At 38.4% G+C, this 17,864-nt stretch overlaps 1 protein-coding gene and 2 long non-coding RNA genes across 8 annotated transcripts in view; 1 reads left to right on the top strand and 2 right to left on the bottom strand.

The window, feature by feature from the left end:
- The window catches only part of LOC101715566 (3',5'-cyclic-AMP phosphodiesterase 4D), a 276,516-nt gene extending 269,225 nt beyond the window's left edge, over nt 1–7,291 (top strand). For all 5 annotated transcript variants that reach the window (XM_021261384.2, XM_087189422.1, XM_087189420.1 and 2 more), the window contains 4 exons: nt 222–376; nt 1,257–1,379; nt 1,838–2,020; nt 2,541–7,291. In XM_021261384.2, coding sequence (XP_021117043.1) covers nt 222–376; nt 1,257–1,379; nt 1,838–2,020; nt 2,541–2,957 — 878 coding nt within the window. In that variant the 3' untranslated portion in view covers nt 2,958–7,291. The remainder of the gene's footprint in view (nt 1–221; nt 377–1,256; nt 1,380–1,837; nt 2,021–2,540) is intronic.
- On the bottom strand, nt 1,593–3,263 carry LOC147824582 (uncharacterized). The gene is made up of 2 exons (XR_015442294.1): nt 3,081–3,263; nt 1,593–2,003 (listed from the first exon to the last, which is right to left on the bottom strand). It is a non-coding gene; the product is annotated as an uncharacterized LOC147824582 (long non-coding RNA).
- Nucleotides 7,292–15,167: 7,876 nt separating the features above from the next.
- The window catches only part of LOC110350086 (uncharacterized), a 45,489-nt gene continuing 42,792 nt past the window's right edge, over nt 15,168–17,864 (bottom strand). For both annotated transcript variants that reach the window (XR_015442293.1, XR_015442292.1), the window contains one exon: nt 15,168–17,490. This is a non-coding gene — a long non-coding RNA (uncharacterized LOC110350086). The remainder of the gene's footprint in view (nt 17,491–17,864) is intronic.

Below are 17,864 nucleotides of genomic sequence, written 5' to 3'. Positions count from 1 at the left end.
GCCTTCTGTCAGTAGCATTGGAATTCACTCCTAAGATTCCAGTGTTCTTTCTGCTTTTACATTATCCATTACATTCTGTCCTGGATATTGTTTTATAATGGTAAAAGGCATTAGAGAAGGTTAAGGGAAATTGCATCCTGAACCCAAACTATCATACAATTTAAAAAACAAAATGTACTTCTAATTGAGCAGATCTAGTGATCTATGCCTTTTTCTTTCAGACTCTGAACTTGCCTTGATGTACAATGATTCCTCTGTCTTAGAGAACCATCATTTAGCTGTGGGCTTTAAATTGCTTCAAGAGGAAAACTGTGATATTTTCCAGAATTTGACCAAAAAGCAAAGACAGTCTTTGAGGAAAATGGTCATTGACATTGTAAGTAACTAATGAAAGCCAAAAGAGAAAAAAATCACTGTGGTGTAAGTTGCTTTAAGAAAATGTTAAGAGTCGGGCATGGTGGTGCACGCCTGTAATCCCAGCACTTGGGAGGCTGAGGCAGGAGAATTTCCTTGAGTTTAAGGCCAGGTTGGGCTACACAGTGAGTTCAAGGCTAGCCTAGACTACATAGCAAGACTCTGTCTCAATAAAAAGGAACTGCATTTCCAAACCTATTATTGATTGGCCTTTCAGTTCTGGAAGCTGCCACTGCACTTGGTAAATTAGGCATTTCTAATTCCAGATTTTCTACTTCTAGCAGTTTGGGTTTAAGTATGATAGTTTACTGTCATTATTCAAGTTTTACTTTCTGAATTCTTGACTGATGGGAGGTAGAGAATGATGTGCAGAAAGCACAGGACATGGACTGCAGCTCAAATGAGCTTTTCCGTCCACTTAGAAATATTCATGACTTTATTCTTTTCTCAGTGCATATTATTCCGCATGATTCTGAGACAGATGTCTGGTTGTTTAAAAATTATTCTCTTTAGCTTTGTACATAATATAGGCAGGAATTATCTACCCCCAGACAAGTTAAAAATTAATAAGTTCATCCTAGTCCATTAGCCACTTTGTAGCCCAAAGAATAAATTAAACCCCAATTTAGCCACACAGATATTGGCCCATTTCTCACCATGAAAGTGGTGGTCAGTGCCTGATGTTCCTGTGTGTTGAGCATGTGAAAACTTGGTGGGAAGAGACTTCCACACACTGTCATTGGAAGTCAGTTTCTTCCGATCTTTACATTCTGCAAAAAAAAATTTCCATGTGAAAATTCTGACTTTTTCCTCTAGACTTTAAAATATTCTTTGCCTTTTAGGTACTTGCAACAGATATGTCGAAACACATGAATCTGCTAGCTGATCTGAAAACTATGGTTGAAACGAAGAAAGTAACGAGTTCTGGGGTTCTCCTCCTTGATAATTACTCTGATAGGATCCAGGTAAATCATTATTGTATTCTTGTCCTGCATGTCTATGTGTTCAGCTTTAATAAGAGGTATCTTTCCTTTCTCCCATGTTTTACTTTTAGTAACTAGTGATAGACAGGATTTTTACCCACATTCTCACTCCTGTGAATTAACAAGGTAAAATGTTACTGGTCTTTTCATTTGCATATGCATTAAAAAAAACTTAACACCCCAGAAAACCAGCCATTTAAGTAGCTCTGAATTTAATCAACCATGTACATAAACAGTTTCTCTTATGATACTTAGATGCGGTAGAAGTGGCATAATTTGGAGCTATTAATATAAGTGTGAACCACACAGAGACACATCATGGTTGAGCTATTTGGAATAAATCTTACACTACATGTATTTTTAAGTGTCACAGACATCCAATGTGAATTTCTAGCTTAAAAAAAAGAGCAAGTGCTGAATAGAGAACGCCTCCATTTCAGGTTCTCCAGAATATGGTGCATTGTGCAGATCTGAGCAACCCAACAAAGCCTCTTCAGCTGTACCGCCAGTGGACAGACCGGATAATGGAAGAGTTCTTCCGCCAGGGAGACCGAGAGAGGGAGCGTGGCATGGAGATAAGTCCCATGTGTGACAAGCACAATGCATCTGTGGAAAAATCGCAGGTAATACATGATTTAGCTCATACAGCTTTTGAAGAGAACAAAGCTACAGCTGTAGCATTTACAGTACTCACATCTCACAGTATTCTATTAGTAAAATTACTTCGTTTTGACAAGCTCAGTTTCACCTTAGTGTTTAGAATCCAAAATCTTTCAGTCTTATGACTTAAATTCATGCATTCCTGTGGCATTATATTCATTCCTCATGACTATATTCATATGGTATAGAGCATTTACCTTACTTCAGTTATCTGGATTCACCTGAGAACCAAATATGCTAGAATAAGGTCCAGATCTACACCCTAACATGTAAATGACAGAAGAATGTTTTACATTAAATATACTCTTGAAATCAGGGTTCTAGAAGCTAACTTTCCCCAGCTGTTGCCTCAAGTAGTGATTATTTTACCCAACTAAGGTTAGTTCTCGGTTCAGTATTTTATTTGTTGGCTGTGATCTAATTAACCTTTCCCATTGTGTCAGTCCTGTTGCACTAGTTATACTGGATTTCTTTTTCAACTAGGTGGGCTTCATAGACTATATTGTTCATCCTCTCTGGGAGACATGGGCAGACCTTGTACATCCTGATGCCCAAGACATTTTGGACACTTTGGAGGACAATCGTGAATGGTACCAAAGCACAATCCCTCAGAGCCCCTCTCCTGCGCCTGATGACCAAGAGGAGGGCCAACAGGGTCAGAGTGAGAAATTCCAGTTTGAACTAACTTTAGAGGAAGATGGAGAGTCAGACACCGAAAAGGACAGTGGAAGTCAAGTGGAAGAAGACACTAGCTGCAGTGACTCCAAGACTCTGTGCACTCAAGACTCGGAGTCTACTGAAATTCCCCTTGACGAACAGGTGGAAGAGGAGGCAGTAGGGGAAGAGGAGGAAAGCCAGCCTGAAGTTTGTGTCATCGATGATTGTTCTCCTGACACGTAACAGTGCAGACTGTCACACCTTTTTTTTTTAGTAGAAAGATTGTTTCCAAAGTGCATGTCACATGCCACAACCATGGTCACACCTCATTATCATCTGCCAGGACGTTTGTTGAACAAAACTGACCTTGACTACTCAGTCTGGCGCTCAGGAATATTGTATCCAGTTTCTTCACCTCCATGTCATCAGAGCAAGGGGAAACATCTTCACAAACAGCATTTGAACATTTCAGCTTGTTAGAGCTGACAAAGCAGATAAAATCAACTCCATGATGTTTTCAAGGGAGCGTGGCTCATCAGGAAGCCCAAAAGTGGATTGGATTTCAGTTTCCTGCTTGCAATATTTTCTGGAGAAAGAAGGCATTACACGGAAAGAGAGAACTTAGTGGATAAAGCAGCAAACATGTCAGGAAGAGTACAGCGTCAATCTGTTTCCAGAAGGAAGAAGAGCCACAGAAATTGCATAATTTTCTAATTTCAAGTCTTCCTGATACATGACTAAATAGTGTGGTTCAGTGAGCTGCACTCACCTCTACATTTTGTATGATATGTAAAAGATTTTTTGTAGAGCTTACTTTTATTAAATGTATTGAGGTATTATATTTAAAAAAAACTATGTTCAGAATTTCATCTGCCACTGGTTATTTTTTTCTAAGGAGTAACTTGCAAGTTTTCAGTACAAATATGTGCTACACTGGATAAATCTAATTTACGAATTTTACTTGCACCGTATATTTCATAGCAATTAACAGATTTGTAGTGGTCATTGTTTTATATACCAATGACTTCCATATTTTAAAACAGAAAAACAGCTTTATGTTGCTGGAAACCCTTTTTGTAAGTCTTCATTTATTTTGACTTTTTATTTCAATCTTTCCCAATAAGCAGAGTTGCTCTCCGTTGAAGTTTTTCTTCATGTTGTGCAAAGTGAATATTTGTTCTGTAATACTTTGACGTGCGTTATGTCCATTGTGTCTTAAGCCTCATAGAAACATCAGCTGGTGTTGTCTGAAGCAAATGGGAGATTATATAAATACCCAGTAGCTAAAATGGTCAGTGTTTTTTTTAGATATTTTCCTATGTAGTGTCTTCTGATGACTTTTTGCTGTGTCGATTGCATTTCACAAGTGCACGTCCTTGTAGTAATCCACACATTTCATGTTCATTTTTGTTTTTTATAGCCAGTTAGAATAGAAGGTTTTACCTCTTCTGCAGCTTTAATGTGTATTTGAATCTCTGTCCATGTTTGCTAAGTGAGTCTTATCAAATATATCACCACCATCCTAATTGATGAAAAGAAGGAGGAAGTAAAATTAGGGTTAGCAGTTAATTCTACCCTGAGGTTGTCATGACTAGCTTTTATTCTAGGGTTACAGACAAAAGTTAGCAGCTAACCAGGCAATGTTTAAGAGTATTAACAGTATATTAACAAATACAAGAACAATTCTATTTTTTTCCTATAGTTTCACCATGGTTTTGGAACTATATGAAAAATATCCCCAACAAGTGCTTTTAAGTATAGCAGCTACTCTTTCTTAATAGATAGCTGTGCAACTTATAAGAATCACTGTATCACTTACTGACCCAGAGCATGTCTTGGAGGAGGGAACTATTTCTTTAAACACACAGAGTGAGCAGTTGATACAACCATTAGACTAATAGCTTGGTAATGTCTGAAATACTGGATTAGTAAAAATACCCTGCCTACATGACAAGTTAGAGATCATTAAAAAAAAACAGCCAATTTTAGCACCAAGAACTATATTGAAACTTTAGAGATAATACCAGTGTTTATCTGCTGACAGCACTTGGTATCATGGGCTATTTCATGTGGACTTTCTTTCCAAATCAGTTGTTAACTTCTCTGAAGAATTTGGAGCCCACATAATCATTTTTTGCATTGATAGTTAAGAATTGAGTTAGGAACAGAAGGGTTACCCAGCTGCATTGAAGGTAAATAAGCCGTTTAAGAAAAATTGCAACCCTGAACAAATTTGTATTTGGAACTTATGAAAGAGTCTTCTGGGATCAAGTAATTAAGTCATCAACCAGAGAAATGACCCAAGCTGAAGATAGTCCCGTTTTAATTTCCTAAGATCCAACTGATGTTTAACACCCTTGGTAGAAAAATATGATTTTTTACATAGGGCAGAATAGGAATTAACCAGTTACTGGGTTTCCGCTCACTTTCCCTTATGAAAAAAACAACAGAGTAAACTACAAGAAACCTATATTTGACCAAGTGATTTCCCAAGAACATTTGGGAACTTGTAGTTCTTTTAATTATATTTGTTCCTGAGGGAAGCCTGGAAGGAAAAAGCAGAGTTGAGGGTTTATTCCTCTTTCCAAATCATTCTCTCCTTCCCATCCCTACACATGGTATTTCCCCCACAGAGTGCCTGGAATTTTCATAATAAAAAATTTAAAAAGCAGCAATATGTCATAAACAGATCTTGACATGAAAGGGTTTGTAACTGCACTTAAAGAGACTTTTCTAGTTTGTTGGTTTTTAATGGTACCATGTTGTAAAGATACTCGCTGATGGACAATCAAATTGTAGGAAAGACATAATATCCAAGAGTTAGGGAGTAATGCACTATACAATCTTTACCCTCTCCCCCATGTTCTCTCTCACCAAAATGTGCTTCAGAAATACTGCTTTAAAAAGAATATCCTTACACAAGTGGCTTTACATTTCCTAAAATGCCATAAGAAAATGCAGTATCTGGGTGTAGTGCATGGGGAAAAAAGTCCAAGTTTGTATAAAACCAGTACATTTCAGCTTGCAAGTTACTGAACACAATAATGCTGTTTTAGTTTTGTTTTCTTTTGCATCAGTTAAAATTCACAATAATGTAGATAGAACAAATTGCAAACAAGAAAAGAAAAAAACTTGAATGAAATGGATTTTACAGAAAGCTTTATGATAATTTTTGAATGCATTATTTATTTTTTGTGCCATGCATTTTTTCTCACCAAATGACCTTACCTGTAATACAGTCTTATTTGTCTGTTTACAACCATGTATTTATTGCAATGTACATACTGTAATGTTAATTGTAAATTATCAGTTCTTATTAAAACATCATCTCATATGGGATGGTGTTGATATATTTGGAAACTCTTGGTGAGAGAATGAATGGTGTGTATACATACTCCTTGTACATTTTTCTTTTCTCCTGTAATATAGTCTTGTCACCTTAGAGCTTGTTTATGGAAGAGTCAAGAAAACTATAAAATACATAAAGATATATAAATTTAAGTAACATAGCTGCAGGTCTTTGGTCCCAGGGCTGTGCCTTAACTTTAACCAATATTTTCTTCTGTTTTGCTGCATTTCAAAATAAAGGTAGAGCTAGGGCTGGGCAGTATATATCTAAGCTTTCAATTAATTAAATTTCTGACAATAGCTGGATTTGACAAAATCACAGACAACCTCTGGAAGATTCTGCAACCCTTCTGAGATAAAAATTCTTGCCATGGAACAGCACCACATGTGTGATGATTTATCGGCCAGCTGTTGATCAGGAGCTACTTCAGTTAACATCTGATTGTTTTTAATTTCAGACACTACTTGGGAAATATATTCTTATCCAGTGATTCTAGAAAAGTCTTTTTTTTTTTTTTTTTGGCTCTCATATGAAAATAAACTTGGTTTGAAAAAGGAGCTATAGGTCACTTGATTAGTCATCTGTTCATCAGCTTCCTGTCGGGTTAAAGAAATACCCAATATAGAAAAGGCCATTTTTTTAACCATAGAATTTTCAACTAAAATTAACCAAATTTCTTTTAAACACCAAGTTGTGTACAATGTCAGTTCACATAGCATAAAGGATCCATTATTCTCTAAAGTTTATGAAAAATTCCTATTTAGAATTTAACTTTGCACGGTGGCTCCTGAAAGTTGTGAATAATTCCTAGTGAATAGCGTACAAACCCCCTGCTGCTGCTGCCCAGCCCTTAAATGTGTGGCTTACTGGTGAAAGGAGAGATTCTTTTTCTAGGAAAAATGAGCCTCCTATTTTATTTGATTTTATTTTTTGACACAAACTGTAGATTTTAGCAGCCCTGGCCCAAAGGAATTTGATTACTTTTGTTTTAAATAGTACAAACGGGACACTATAACTACAAAATACATCCTTACTGATTTTAGTTGTTTTTAAATTTTCTTTGGATATGTTTCAGAGTGGTAAATTGTGTGTGAGCATTACAAATGATTCTTTTAGTGGTTTCTTAGCCTCTCTTACAGCCCATGGGGATAGTACTGTACATCAATCAATACCTTCATATGAAATTTTGATATGCAATGAAAATAAAAGCATGGGTTGATTCTGCCTATTTATGACTTGGTCTTTTACAAATAAAAAATTCTTGGTTTTAAATTGTAATTTAATCAGCACACATTTCCAACATTAGTTAAAATTGTTGAAATGAGGTAACGTCATAAGTTACTATTCATATTTGTAACCACATGAAACCAAATGTTGACTGATCTTGCTATGTAAAAAGTTTCCCAAAATTATATATATGGCCTATAAGATGAAGCAGTGTTTTCTGTATAGGCATACAGGGTCCTTCCATGCTTAATTTGCTACACCAGAATATTCAGTTACCATTCGGACATTCAAGAATCATGTGCCAGGAACCTACTACACAAACTACAAGGTTTGAAGGATTCAGCAGTACACAAAACAGTCTGCTCTAATGGACCTTAGAGTCTGTACAGGACAAAGACATTACACTATCCAGTGCACATGCCATTATTACTGTGCTCAATACGATGAAGAAGCTCAGTGCTGTGATTAAGAAGGAACCTGAACGTGACTTGTCCAGGGCCAGACAAGGCTTCCTGGAGGAAGTGCTATGGGACAGAGACCTGAAGGACCATAAGAAGTAATCAGGGAAAAGGAAGTAGGCTGAAGAAGGGTTCCCAGGCAGGAAACATCATTTGTAAAATCCTGAGGGCCAAATGATCTTGAGATTTTCAAGAGAATTTGGAGGATGAAAACAATTGGCAGGGCACAGGGAGATGGGGGGCTGCAGAGGACCCTTGAGTTATGACTGGCCTCACAAACAACTTGGGTTATGACCACAATTTTAGTTTTAGGACCAAAGTCTTGAGTAAATGACCCAAATGCTGGTCTTTCCTGTGTGGGGTTAACTGAGAAATCCTGGGCCAATTTTTCTAAGGACACTGAGATCTGCCTGGAAGAAAGTGTATTCTAAAATTATACAGGACAGACTTTGAAGGCTGTGTAGAGGAGCCTGAGCCTTCAATTGACCCTGTGGTTGATGACATTGTCACCATAGCTGTGTCAGTAGGCTTGCAGGTAGGCAGTGGTGATGTTGAGAAACTGGTGGAGGAAAACTCAGAGGAAGTGTCTACGGAGGAACTTCAGCAACTCCTGGCTGAGCAACCGAGAATGGCAGCTGGGGCGCTTTCTCAAGAGGACAGGAAATATCAATCAGTTCAGCAAAGTTCTTGTGAAGTAAAAGGAAATACTGAAAATATGGACAGAGCTACAAATATTTGCAGGGAAGACCCAGCCAGACAGAAAAAGCCAATCATTGCATTCACTTGCTTAATGACAATGTCATGTCATATTACAAAACTGTTAAAAAACAAACAGACAACCTAAGATCAGCTTTTAGTTCTGAAAAGGTCAAGACGTAGTGAGCCAGGAGCAGGTCCTAGTGGGCTACAGACTCTCCCAAGGATAGAAAGGACACCAGAGAGCCAGAGTCCAATGTTCTTATGGAAGGGGACGCTCCTTCCAAACAATAACCACCTTCCATTTCACCCACCCTTCAGGCAAGCCAAAGATGTCAACTTGAATGGTGAGTACAGTATGAAATTGTTTCTGGTAAACTAGGCATATTTTATAATTTTTTTGGTGAATACGCTAGGAAAATTATTGGTGTTGCTGATAAATTACACACATTATACAACATTTATTATGGAAAGTTTAGTTGAGGTATGTTTTAGGAGGTTCAGAATGCATTATGGGTATTTCCATTATTTCTTATCGGAAAAATAGTCTTGACTTTCAGTCGGCCCTCAAGTTACAACCAGCCCTCACGAAGAGTCCCCTGTATTTCTAACCATCCTATGTGAAAAAGCACCCCTGCGCCTGTGCCATCACTTTATTCCCATAACCCCACTCACTTTATAACACCACAAGTGGATAGACACATCTGTTTATTGTCTCTCCCATCAGAATATACCTTAAGACCAAGGTCCTAGCATACCAGTGTATTTGTAGCACGTAAAACCATGCCTGAGACAGAATGAGTCCTTAATGTGTGTCCAGTATAGCTACAAAATTGATAATGGGTATACAGTCATCCCACAGTATCCATGGGGGTTCATCGGATTCAGGATTCTTCACTGATGACAAAAGCCACAGATACTCAAGCCCCTTTTATAAAATAGTGTGGTATTTGGACATAACTTATGTATATTCTCCCTTAATTGCATAATACAATGTAAATGTTATACAAATAATTTTTGTACTGTATTGTTTAGAGAATGACAAAAATTCTACACGTTTAGTACTTTATCCTGAATATTTCCTAGCCATGGTTGGTTGGATCCGCAGACATATTATCCACAGATACAAAGTCTGTATAATTCAATCTGAGATTCAAAACACTTTGGGGTCATAGAGTGTTTTTCAACTTGACACCATTAAAAACATTCTGGGCTTTGTTTTTGAGCTGGATGGAGTTTATAAAGTTTTCTACCTATTGCTAACAAAAGAACCTGCGTATTCCTCATGAATTTTGTTTTTTATGAATAACAGTCCATTTTTCACATTAAATGAAAGAAAAAGCATAAATTTAATCCCCAGATAATGTTCAGACTATAACCAGCAGAATAAGGTAATTAAACAGAATGACCAACTTAGTCTCATTATCTATTTCCACACCAGTAAAGAACAAATGCTACAGCAAAAGGTGTCTAGTTTGTGCCTTTCAGGAAATTCTTAACCAATACTCAAGTCCCCTTTAAGGATCATGACCCCAAAGTGAAATGATGGGACAAAAGAACCAACTCTTTTTCCTTATGTGTACCACATGTTGATTTAGACTAAACTGGATGTGTTGAGCTTCTCCAAGTTTAGATTTTTGACTGGAAACATTTTCTCAGGCACACATCAAAACATTTTAAAAAACAAAGAAACATCTTCCCTGTAGCCAGAGAGCACCAACCCTTGTTTCAATAGAATCGTCCCTGTGCTTTTTCTGCTTTCTGATCCCAGTTCTGTTTTCCCCACAGTTCTCACTTCTAATACTACTAAATGTCAAACTCATTGTACTGGGTATAAATATGAGTCTGTGAATTTGGTGTATAGGAAATACTGCTTTATTTCCTTTAAATCAGTTTATTTGGAATCTCTGTCCCCCACCTATCCTATTCTTGGGAATTTTCATCCCTGTTGTCTTGGCCACATCCCCTTTCTGCAGTGTAACAGTTCCCCTGTACACACTGAGCACCCGACAGCAGGCTGTGTTGTTTCAGCTGCACTGAATCCCTGCAGCCTACAGCCATAACACCTTGAACGCGCCCGATCTCATCTGAATCCCTGCAGTCCCCCAGCTCTTCATTTCCTTGCCACATACACTGTTTACCAGAAACAAGTGCTGAAGCTGAAAAGCCTGCTTTGGGGGTCCTACTTCCACAAGCCCATCAGACTGCATAAAAAGAGCCCACCCTGCCAATATCTTATTGCTATCTTGCTATGGTTTGAGTATTTAAGTGCCCCTCAAAATTCCTATGTTGAAATTTGAACCCTTAGCTATTAGGAGGTAGATCCTCTGGGAAGGTGCTCAGGGTATAAGGGCATTGCCCTTATAAATAAGATTAGTGCCCTTATAGAAGAGGCCCAGGAGAGCTTGACTGTCCCTTCTATAATTGGATTACTTAGGTAGAAAGTGTCATCTGTGAGTCACAAAATGGGTCCTCACCAGATGCCAAATCTGCCAAGCCTTGATCTTAGAAGCCCCAGCCTCCAGATCTGTGAGAAATAAATTTCTGTTATTCATAAATTGCCCAGCTTATAGTATTATAGCAGCCTGGGTGGACAAAGACACAACTATTTAGATTACTATAAAGGGTTAGAGATTTTGCTCAGTGGTAGAGCATTTGTCCAGCGGCCTAGCATGCATAGAGGCCCTGGTTTCTAGTAATATTCTTTTTCCCTCCTATATTCTGAACCTCATTCATTCTCATTCCCTCCCTACCCCCTCCTTTCTTTCTTCCTCTTCAATATTAAGCTTTTAAAGAATGACTAGTTGTGACTTCTGTCTGCCTCTTCATTCTGTAAAATTCTCAGTTATTACTTGAAATGTGGAAAACAGAGATACAGGCATATCATACAGGAATAGTTCAGTCAGTGAACCTTACACATCTGTCTGGCAACTTTCAGCTCCAGTAATGTCCACTCATCATTTTGAGATAAGAGAAATTGAAAAAATTGCCTCCAGGTAGAAATTATCTGGCCCTTCTGTTTACTTCTTGTAGGGGGATTGAAGGAAAGAGCCTTTTCCCACTGAAGTCTCTGTTCCACTTCTATCCAAGATCATCTTCTCCTAGCTTTCATCTGTTTCAATTACAATATACAACACTTGAAAATTTTATGAAGTAAAACTTATATTTGACCCTTGCCACATTCTCCTATATCCCTGTGTGCATATCTTTGTATGGTCCCCAAGTGGTATTGGCTATTTTGTAGTGAAGAAAAATTAGGCCTAGGAAGATAAATTGGCATAGCTGAGTTATTCACAGGCTAAATTCCTAGACTGATCATTTACAAACTACAGGTTTGGCAGAATTCATATCACCATCTCTAGATCCTATTTGTGTTGTACCACTAACAAGGAATAAAACTGTGGAAATGCCTTTGATCTCCTTTGACCATTCATTACTAATGGTATAATTTTATGATTTAAAGCTGGATGATAATAGTTCATGTTCACTTAACTTGTCCACCCTACCCCTGTGTAGCCTTGCTGTGTGGTCAGAGTTCTCCATGGTGAGAAGACTTGGCATAAAAGTATAAAGGGAAAAAAAAGAATCAAGCTGGCAAGAAAGTAAAGAGATGAGATAGCTGTGTGCCTCTGACCAGTGGGAATGTCATGAGATGCAGCAAGGCAGATTTTAGTGGGACTCCTGGCATTGCTGACTGTGATGCAGGAAATGGAGCTAGGTCAGCACCCAGCATAGGATGGAGTCCCTTTCACCACTGTAACTATTCACCAGGGCATTTACTAGATACTTTAAAATCTTGACCTAGCAGAAATGGCTTTAGGATCTGAACTTGTAAATGTGTTCCCTGAAAAGCTCTATCATCTTAAAATTGCTTTTTCTATTCTCCTTATTTTGAGCCAGCAAGCCGACTAAAGGATACAGTGGCACACACTCTCACTCAGGTCCTAGCCCATCTAAGGTACCGCTTTTACCACCAAGCTGAGTTAATTGGAGAACCAAACAGTCTCTCACCTTGGGGCTTCTCAACACACTTTGCTCATTTTCTCCCTAGCGCCAGTTTCTGTTTCTCACTGTTCTTTTACAGCCATTAGGTAGAAACAGACAAACATCCAGGCCACTCCACCTCTGCTACAACGTGTCAAACAGGTGTAATGTCCCTCTCCACCCCAGCAGAAGTCAAGGTCAAGGGGTGAGGAAGGAAGCCACGAACAGTCACTGCAATCCAGGCAAGTTTTTAAAAGCCATATTTGACATCACATGGAATTCTATAGCAATCAAAGACTATCTTTGAAAACATATTTGTAAAATAATTGCAGTGATCAGTGACATACACCTAATGGATAGACTAGGAAAATTAAACAAGCAAGGGTGAAACAAACTAAGGAGAAATGGGAGGAAGTGTAGAAAGGTGGGCCCTCAAATGAAAAGAATAGAGACTTCTCAGAAGTACAAATGGCCAGTAAGCATACAAAAGCATGTTCAACATCTCTGGTCATTAGAAAACTGCAAATTAAAACACTAAGATTTTATCTTACACCAGAAAGAATAGTGATCATCAAGAAATCAAATAAATGCTGGCAAGGCTACAGTGAAAATGGAACACTTCTACATTGTTGATGGGAATATAAATTAGTACAACCATTATGGAAATCAGTATGGAGATTTCTCAAACTAAAAATAGAAATTCTGTTTGAATTTCTATTCTCCCTTCTAAGTATTCTTCCCATAAGAGCTAAAGACATGTTACAATAATGCATGGATAGCCATGTTTAAAGCAGCATGATTCATAATAGGTAATTCCTGAAAGGAGCCTATATGTCCATCAACAAATGAATGGATTAAAAAAAATGTGGTATATATAGATAATGGAATACTAATTGACTGTAAAGGAGGATAAATTTGAGGTATTCGTAGGAAAATGGAAACACCTTAAAACACAATGTTAAGTGAAATAAATCAGACACACAAGCTTAAGTATCATATGGTTTCTCTCATTTGAGTAATGCAAAGTATAAATAAATAGCAAAATGAAAGATCAGTAAAACTAATCAGGGAGATAGATCTTTTGCCAATGGGAAATGATCTGAGACTGAAGGGGAGCGCAGACAAAAAAAAAAAAAAAGGTTTAAGATGCATCAGGTACATGTTCCAAATACCCTGAATGAATTTTCATTATATGTCACAAACATGAACTACAAAAAAAATTATAATGAAAATGGAGAAAGGGAATCTAGAGATGGAGGGAAGTAGGTGGAGAGGGAGAAGGGAATAAAAAGAATCAAGATCTGTTAAGTATATGTATCTGGATGAATGCAAACTTCATGTACAACAACAAAAAAAATTACCAACAAAATAAAAAGAAGGATTGGCCCACTGCTGCCACAGTTCCCAAAAACAGTAAAGATACTTCCTGTTCCCCACAGGATCAAGTTCTTGGTCCTTAACATAGTACACAGGGTCCTAAAAGGTCTAATCGCACTGTATCACCCTCAACTTCATCAAGCCTGAGTAGATATCCTTGTGCCTCAGCTAAGTGGTCCTTTTACAACATGAATTCCATCATCTCTGCTTAGAAATGGCTTATGTCTCTACACAGGCACAAGCTTTCCAATTAGTATTTTGTAACTATCTCTAAACTGGCTTTTTTCACTGTGATAACATATCTGAGAAATCAAGGTAAAGTAGAAATGTCTTGTCCCTAGTCACATGCCCGTTGTCTTCAGGGCTTTGGCAAGGCAGATCATCAAGGTAGAAGCACATGCTGGAGGTTTACCCTATAGTGGCCTGGAAGCAAAGTGAGAGAGAGGAGGGGCCGGGGTCCCACTACACCCTTCAAGAGCATGCTCTGAAAGAAGTATGTTCTTCAACTAGGTGCCCTTTCTAAAGTGTCATCACCTGGGGGTCAAATCTTCTACACATGAGCTTTTGGGAGATATATAAGATCCAACCCATAATATGTTGTAATTCTTTAACTTTGTCTTACCCACTATATCGTGGGATATTTGAAAGCAACTGTACTCCTTTTTTGTCTGGTATGTAAGGAATTAAGTCAAGATATTACTTGATCATTTTTCCCCACGAACAAGAGCACTTCTCATGCTGACATCAGCAGCAACTAGGATCACATTAGAAAAACAAATCATCAAGCCTCTGACCAGATCTCCAAAATAAGAATCTGCAGATGTGCCCTAAAGTCTAGGTCTTAAGTGCCCCAAGTGATTATTATGTGACACCTCATGGATTTTTTTCCCCCTCTTTAGCTTTGAAAAACAAAGCAAAGGTAATGATGTCAATAATATTCCCTTTCAGTATGTTGTATTTAACTGAAAAGACACGTTACGTTACTACATGCAATGCAGTAGGTGACCTAGCCAAGGTCACCCTGAGGAACACTATAGTCATCTGTTCAGCCAATTTTCATCAATCAAGAAAGCAACAGTGAAGTCATCATCTCCCTTTGGCAGTAGAACAAATCTGGGATTGATAGTTTCCCTCAAGTGTTGAACAGCATCACAAGCCAGCATAGGCTAAAAGGTATGAAGATTAAAATGTCATAAAGAAGAGATAAGACTGGAAGGAAATCCATATTCTTTCTGGAAGCCCATAAATGCAATGAACAAAAATCAAACACCTTCTCAGGAATCAATTACCACCACTAAGTTCTCTCACTCAACCACACAACCAAGGACCCTCTGCTTCCATATTGGTGAAATCACACAATACAGAGCTTGGGATCTGGCATCATAAAGGGCAGCCAAGGGGGTCAAATGAAACAACCTAGACATTCAAAGGAGAATTCCTCATGGAGTTCCTCTGACCATTGAGATCTAGAGATAGGAAAGACCAGAAGATAATTTTTCTTCTCCCAACCACATTGAGGCATGGTCTCCTTTTGAATCTCATCATTTTGAGGCCTGCAAAAGCATCTACCGAATGACATACAATGTCCCTTGCAACGAAAAGCAGTGGCCAGTATAGAAACCTGACAACACATCGCTTCACGTCGCTTGTCCTTACTTCACTTGCCTCAATTTGCCTTAATCTTTTTCTCTCTCTCACTCTGCTTAAAAGCTTGCACCTCCAAAATTAACTCTTATTGTCTTGATCCCTCCCTCAGGCTCCGTTTCTTAGAGACCCATATGCTATCCTGTGTATGCTGAATGACAGATGCCAGGTGTGTTTGCACTATTAAAAATTGGGCTTTGGGTGTTACAGATAGGGTCCGTGTCCTCTTGTTTCTCTAGAGCTCAATTTACTGTCTGTCTTATAGTGAGTATTCATAACACAGGAAAAATGTAACTGAGTAACTGCCTAAATTAATGAATGAATGAGATGAATGGTACATAATGGGTGAGGGAGGGTGTGAATTGGCCTAGAATGGTTTAGAGATTCATAAGCAGGAGCTAAGATGGAAAAGGGGCCAAAGGCAGCTGGAAGAGAGCAGGAAGCAGAGTAGAAGTTGAGGAACCAGGCCTTTAACTCCAAACAAGGGGTATGGGAGGCTTAAGAGAAAACTCTTCACTTTCTAGGAAGTTTTTACACACCTATTATAAAAGGAACTTTTGATGTCTACTCAGTTGTTCAGATTTTGTCCAGGCCTTATGAGATCAAGTATTTCTGAGACATGCAGCCTGGCTCCAGCACCTTGTATTATAAGTCCTCTATACTTGCCAATGATTAGGTCTGGACAGACACAAGGGGTTTCCACCTAATACAAGGAGACACGAGCAACTTCTGGGAAATCATCCCTTACTCTTAAGAGGTGGGAGAGGAAGACATATATAGTAGTCTCTTCTGGGCATGGGAAATCCTTCCTAAGGATATGGCTGTTGAACCAGTGGAAAGAACTACTTGAAAATTGGGCTGGGATTTTTGTCAGTGTTTCCACTGCCTGCTTCAGAAGCGCAAGGTCCCAAGTTTGATCCCTGGTACCAAAAAAAAGAAAAGAAAATAGACAACACACTGAGAATATCAGAGCAAAAAACCCAGAAAGAACCTCAGTCTTTGATAATGTGTTTGACCTGTGAAAGTACATAATCTGGGCATACCTCTAAACTCAGGATCTAAGATTATTTAAGCCATTTTAGTGGGACCTTCTGCTATTTGCCCTTGAGAGAATCTTATATTCCCACTATCTGTTCTACCAACATGCCTAGTGAGTTGGGTTTGGGGTGGGAGGTGGCATAGTGCAAAGGCTGGGCTTTGGCTCCAAATTAGTTGGATGACATTATGCATGTGCATTTGTCTTTGAATTCTACTTTTTTCATTTTAAATGTAGGAATTATAATATTAGAAGAGCAAATGAATAAACTTTAATTTCACTAAAACTTCAGAATATTCTCCAATCTGTGGCTTTGTAATCTATTAGTGGACTGCAAAGGGGTGGCCTAATTAGCAGAATAGGGACCCTCTTACCATTTTAGGGTAGTATAATAGAGCAGTGTTTAATAAAATAGCTCAACTTTGGAGCTTCAGATTTGCCAGCAGAGAAAAACACAGACAGTAAAGTGATTTTCAGGCTTTTGAGAACCTGTTGCTTTTACATCTTGTTCTGAAAATAGAAGATATAGCATGTCAGTTTATCTACATCAGACAGACCAAGGCAATACCTAGACATGAGAATACTACTTGGAAAGTTTGGCTGAAAATTAACAACTGGACTGTAAACTCCTTGAGAGATAGGTACACATCTTAAGCATGTCTGTGTCTGTAACTGTGTCTAATCTAGAGCTGAATAGATTTGTTAGCCACTAATTTTTATGTAATCACCCAAAATCTGTGCAAAAATTTCAGATATTTCCTTTCCCTTGTCAATCCTCTGCTGGATCATTAGAATAATTCTCAGGTGAATTGTAGTGATGATTAGTGTCTCGAGGGAAAAAAGAGAACAATAGGATATTCCCAAACTCCTAGGATATAGAAGAATTCTTCCTGGCTACTCCTCACCCAGGGAAAGTTGGCTGCTTTGGGGGACAAGTAGCTTGCTCCTGTTTGTGAACATCGGACTTTGCCTTGTTTTCAAATTTCCTTACTGCCAACATGCATCCTAGAAGGACAAGGGGAAGAGAAAGGGAGAATGAATTTTCAATTCCACTCACTGCCTGGAGACACACTGAAGAAGATAATCAGCAGAGGCAGGGCTGGTTCACCATCACATTAAAAAACAAGAATGACTCTGTACCGGGAGTCAATAACCCAAAGCATTTGCCTTCAGAGTTTTCACTGCCCCTTCCTTCCCTGTTCAGATGTGTCACCCTGGGCATATTCTTCAAAGCTCCAATTGCCTTTCTTGTAAGAGCTCATTCCCATGGCTGTTTTATTATATTGTTTTGTTCCCTACCCCAAATGTTACACAATTACAGTGACAAAGAAAAGAAGGGAATGGGATGGACCTGCAAGTTCTGCTGAGGAGTGCTTTGT

The sequence above is a fragment of the Heterocephalus glaber genome, unplaced genomic scaffold (assembly GCF_053883595.1).
Source record: "Heterocephalus glaber isolate CG9 unplaced genomic scaffold, H.glaber_assembly_v1.0 deba00001538, whole genome shotgun sequence".
NCBI lineage: Eukaryota > Metazoa > Chordata > Mammalia > Rodentia > Bathyergidae > Heterocephalus > Heterocephalus glaber.
Note: the sequence above shows the minus strand (reverse complement) of the source record. Positions and strands in the feature narration are given on the sequence as shown.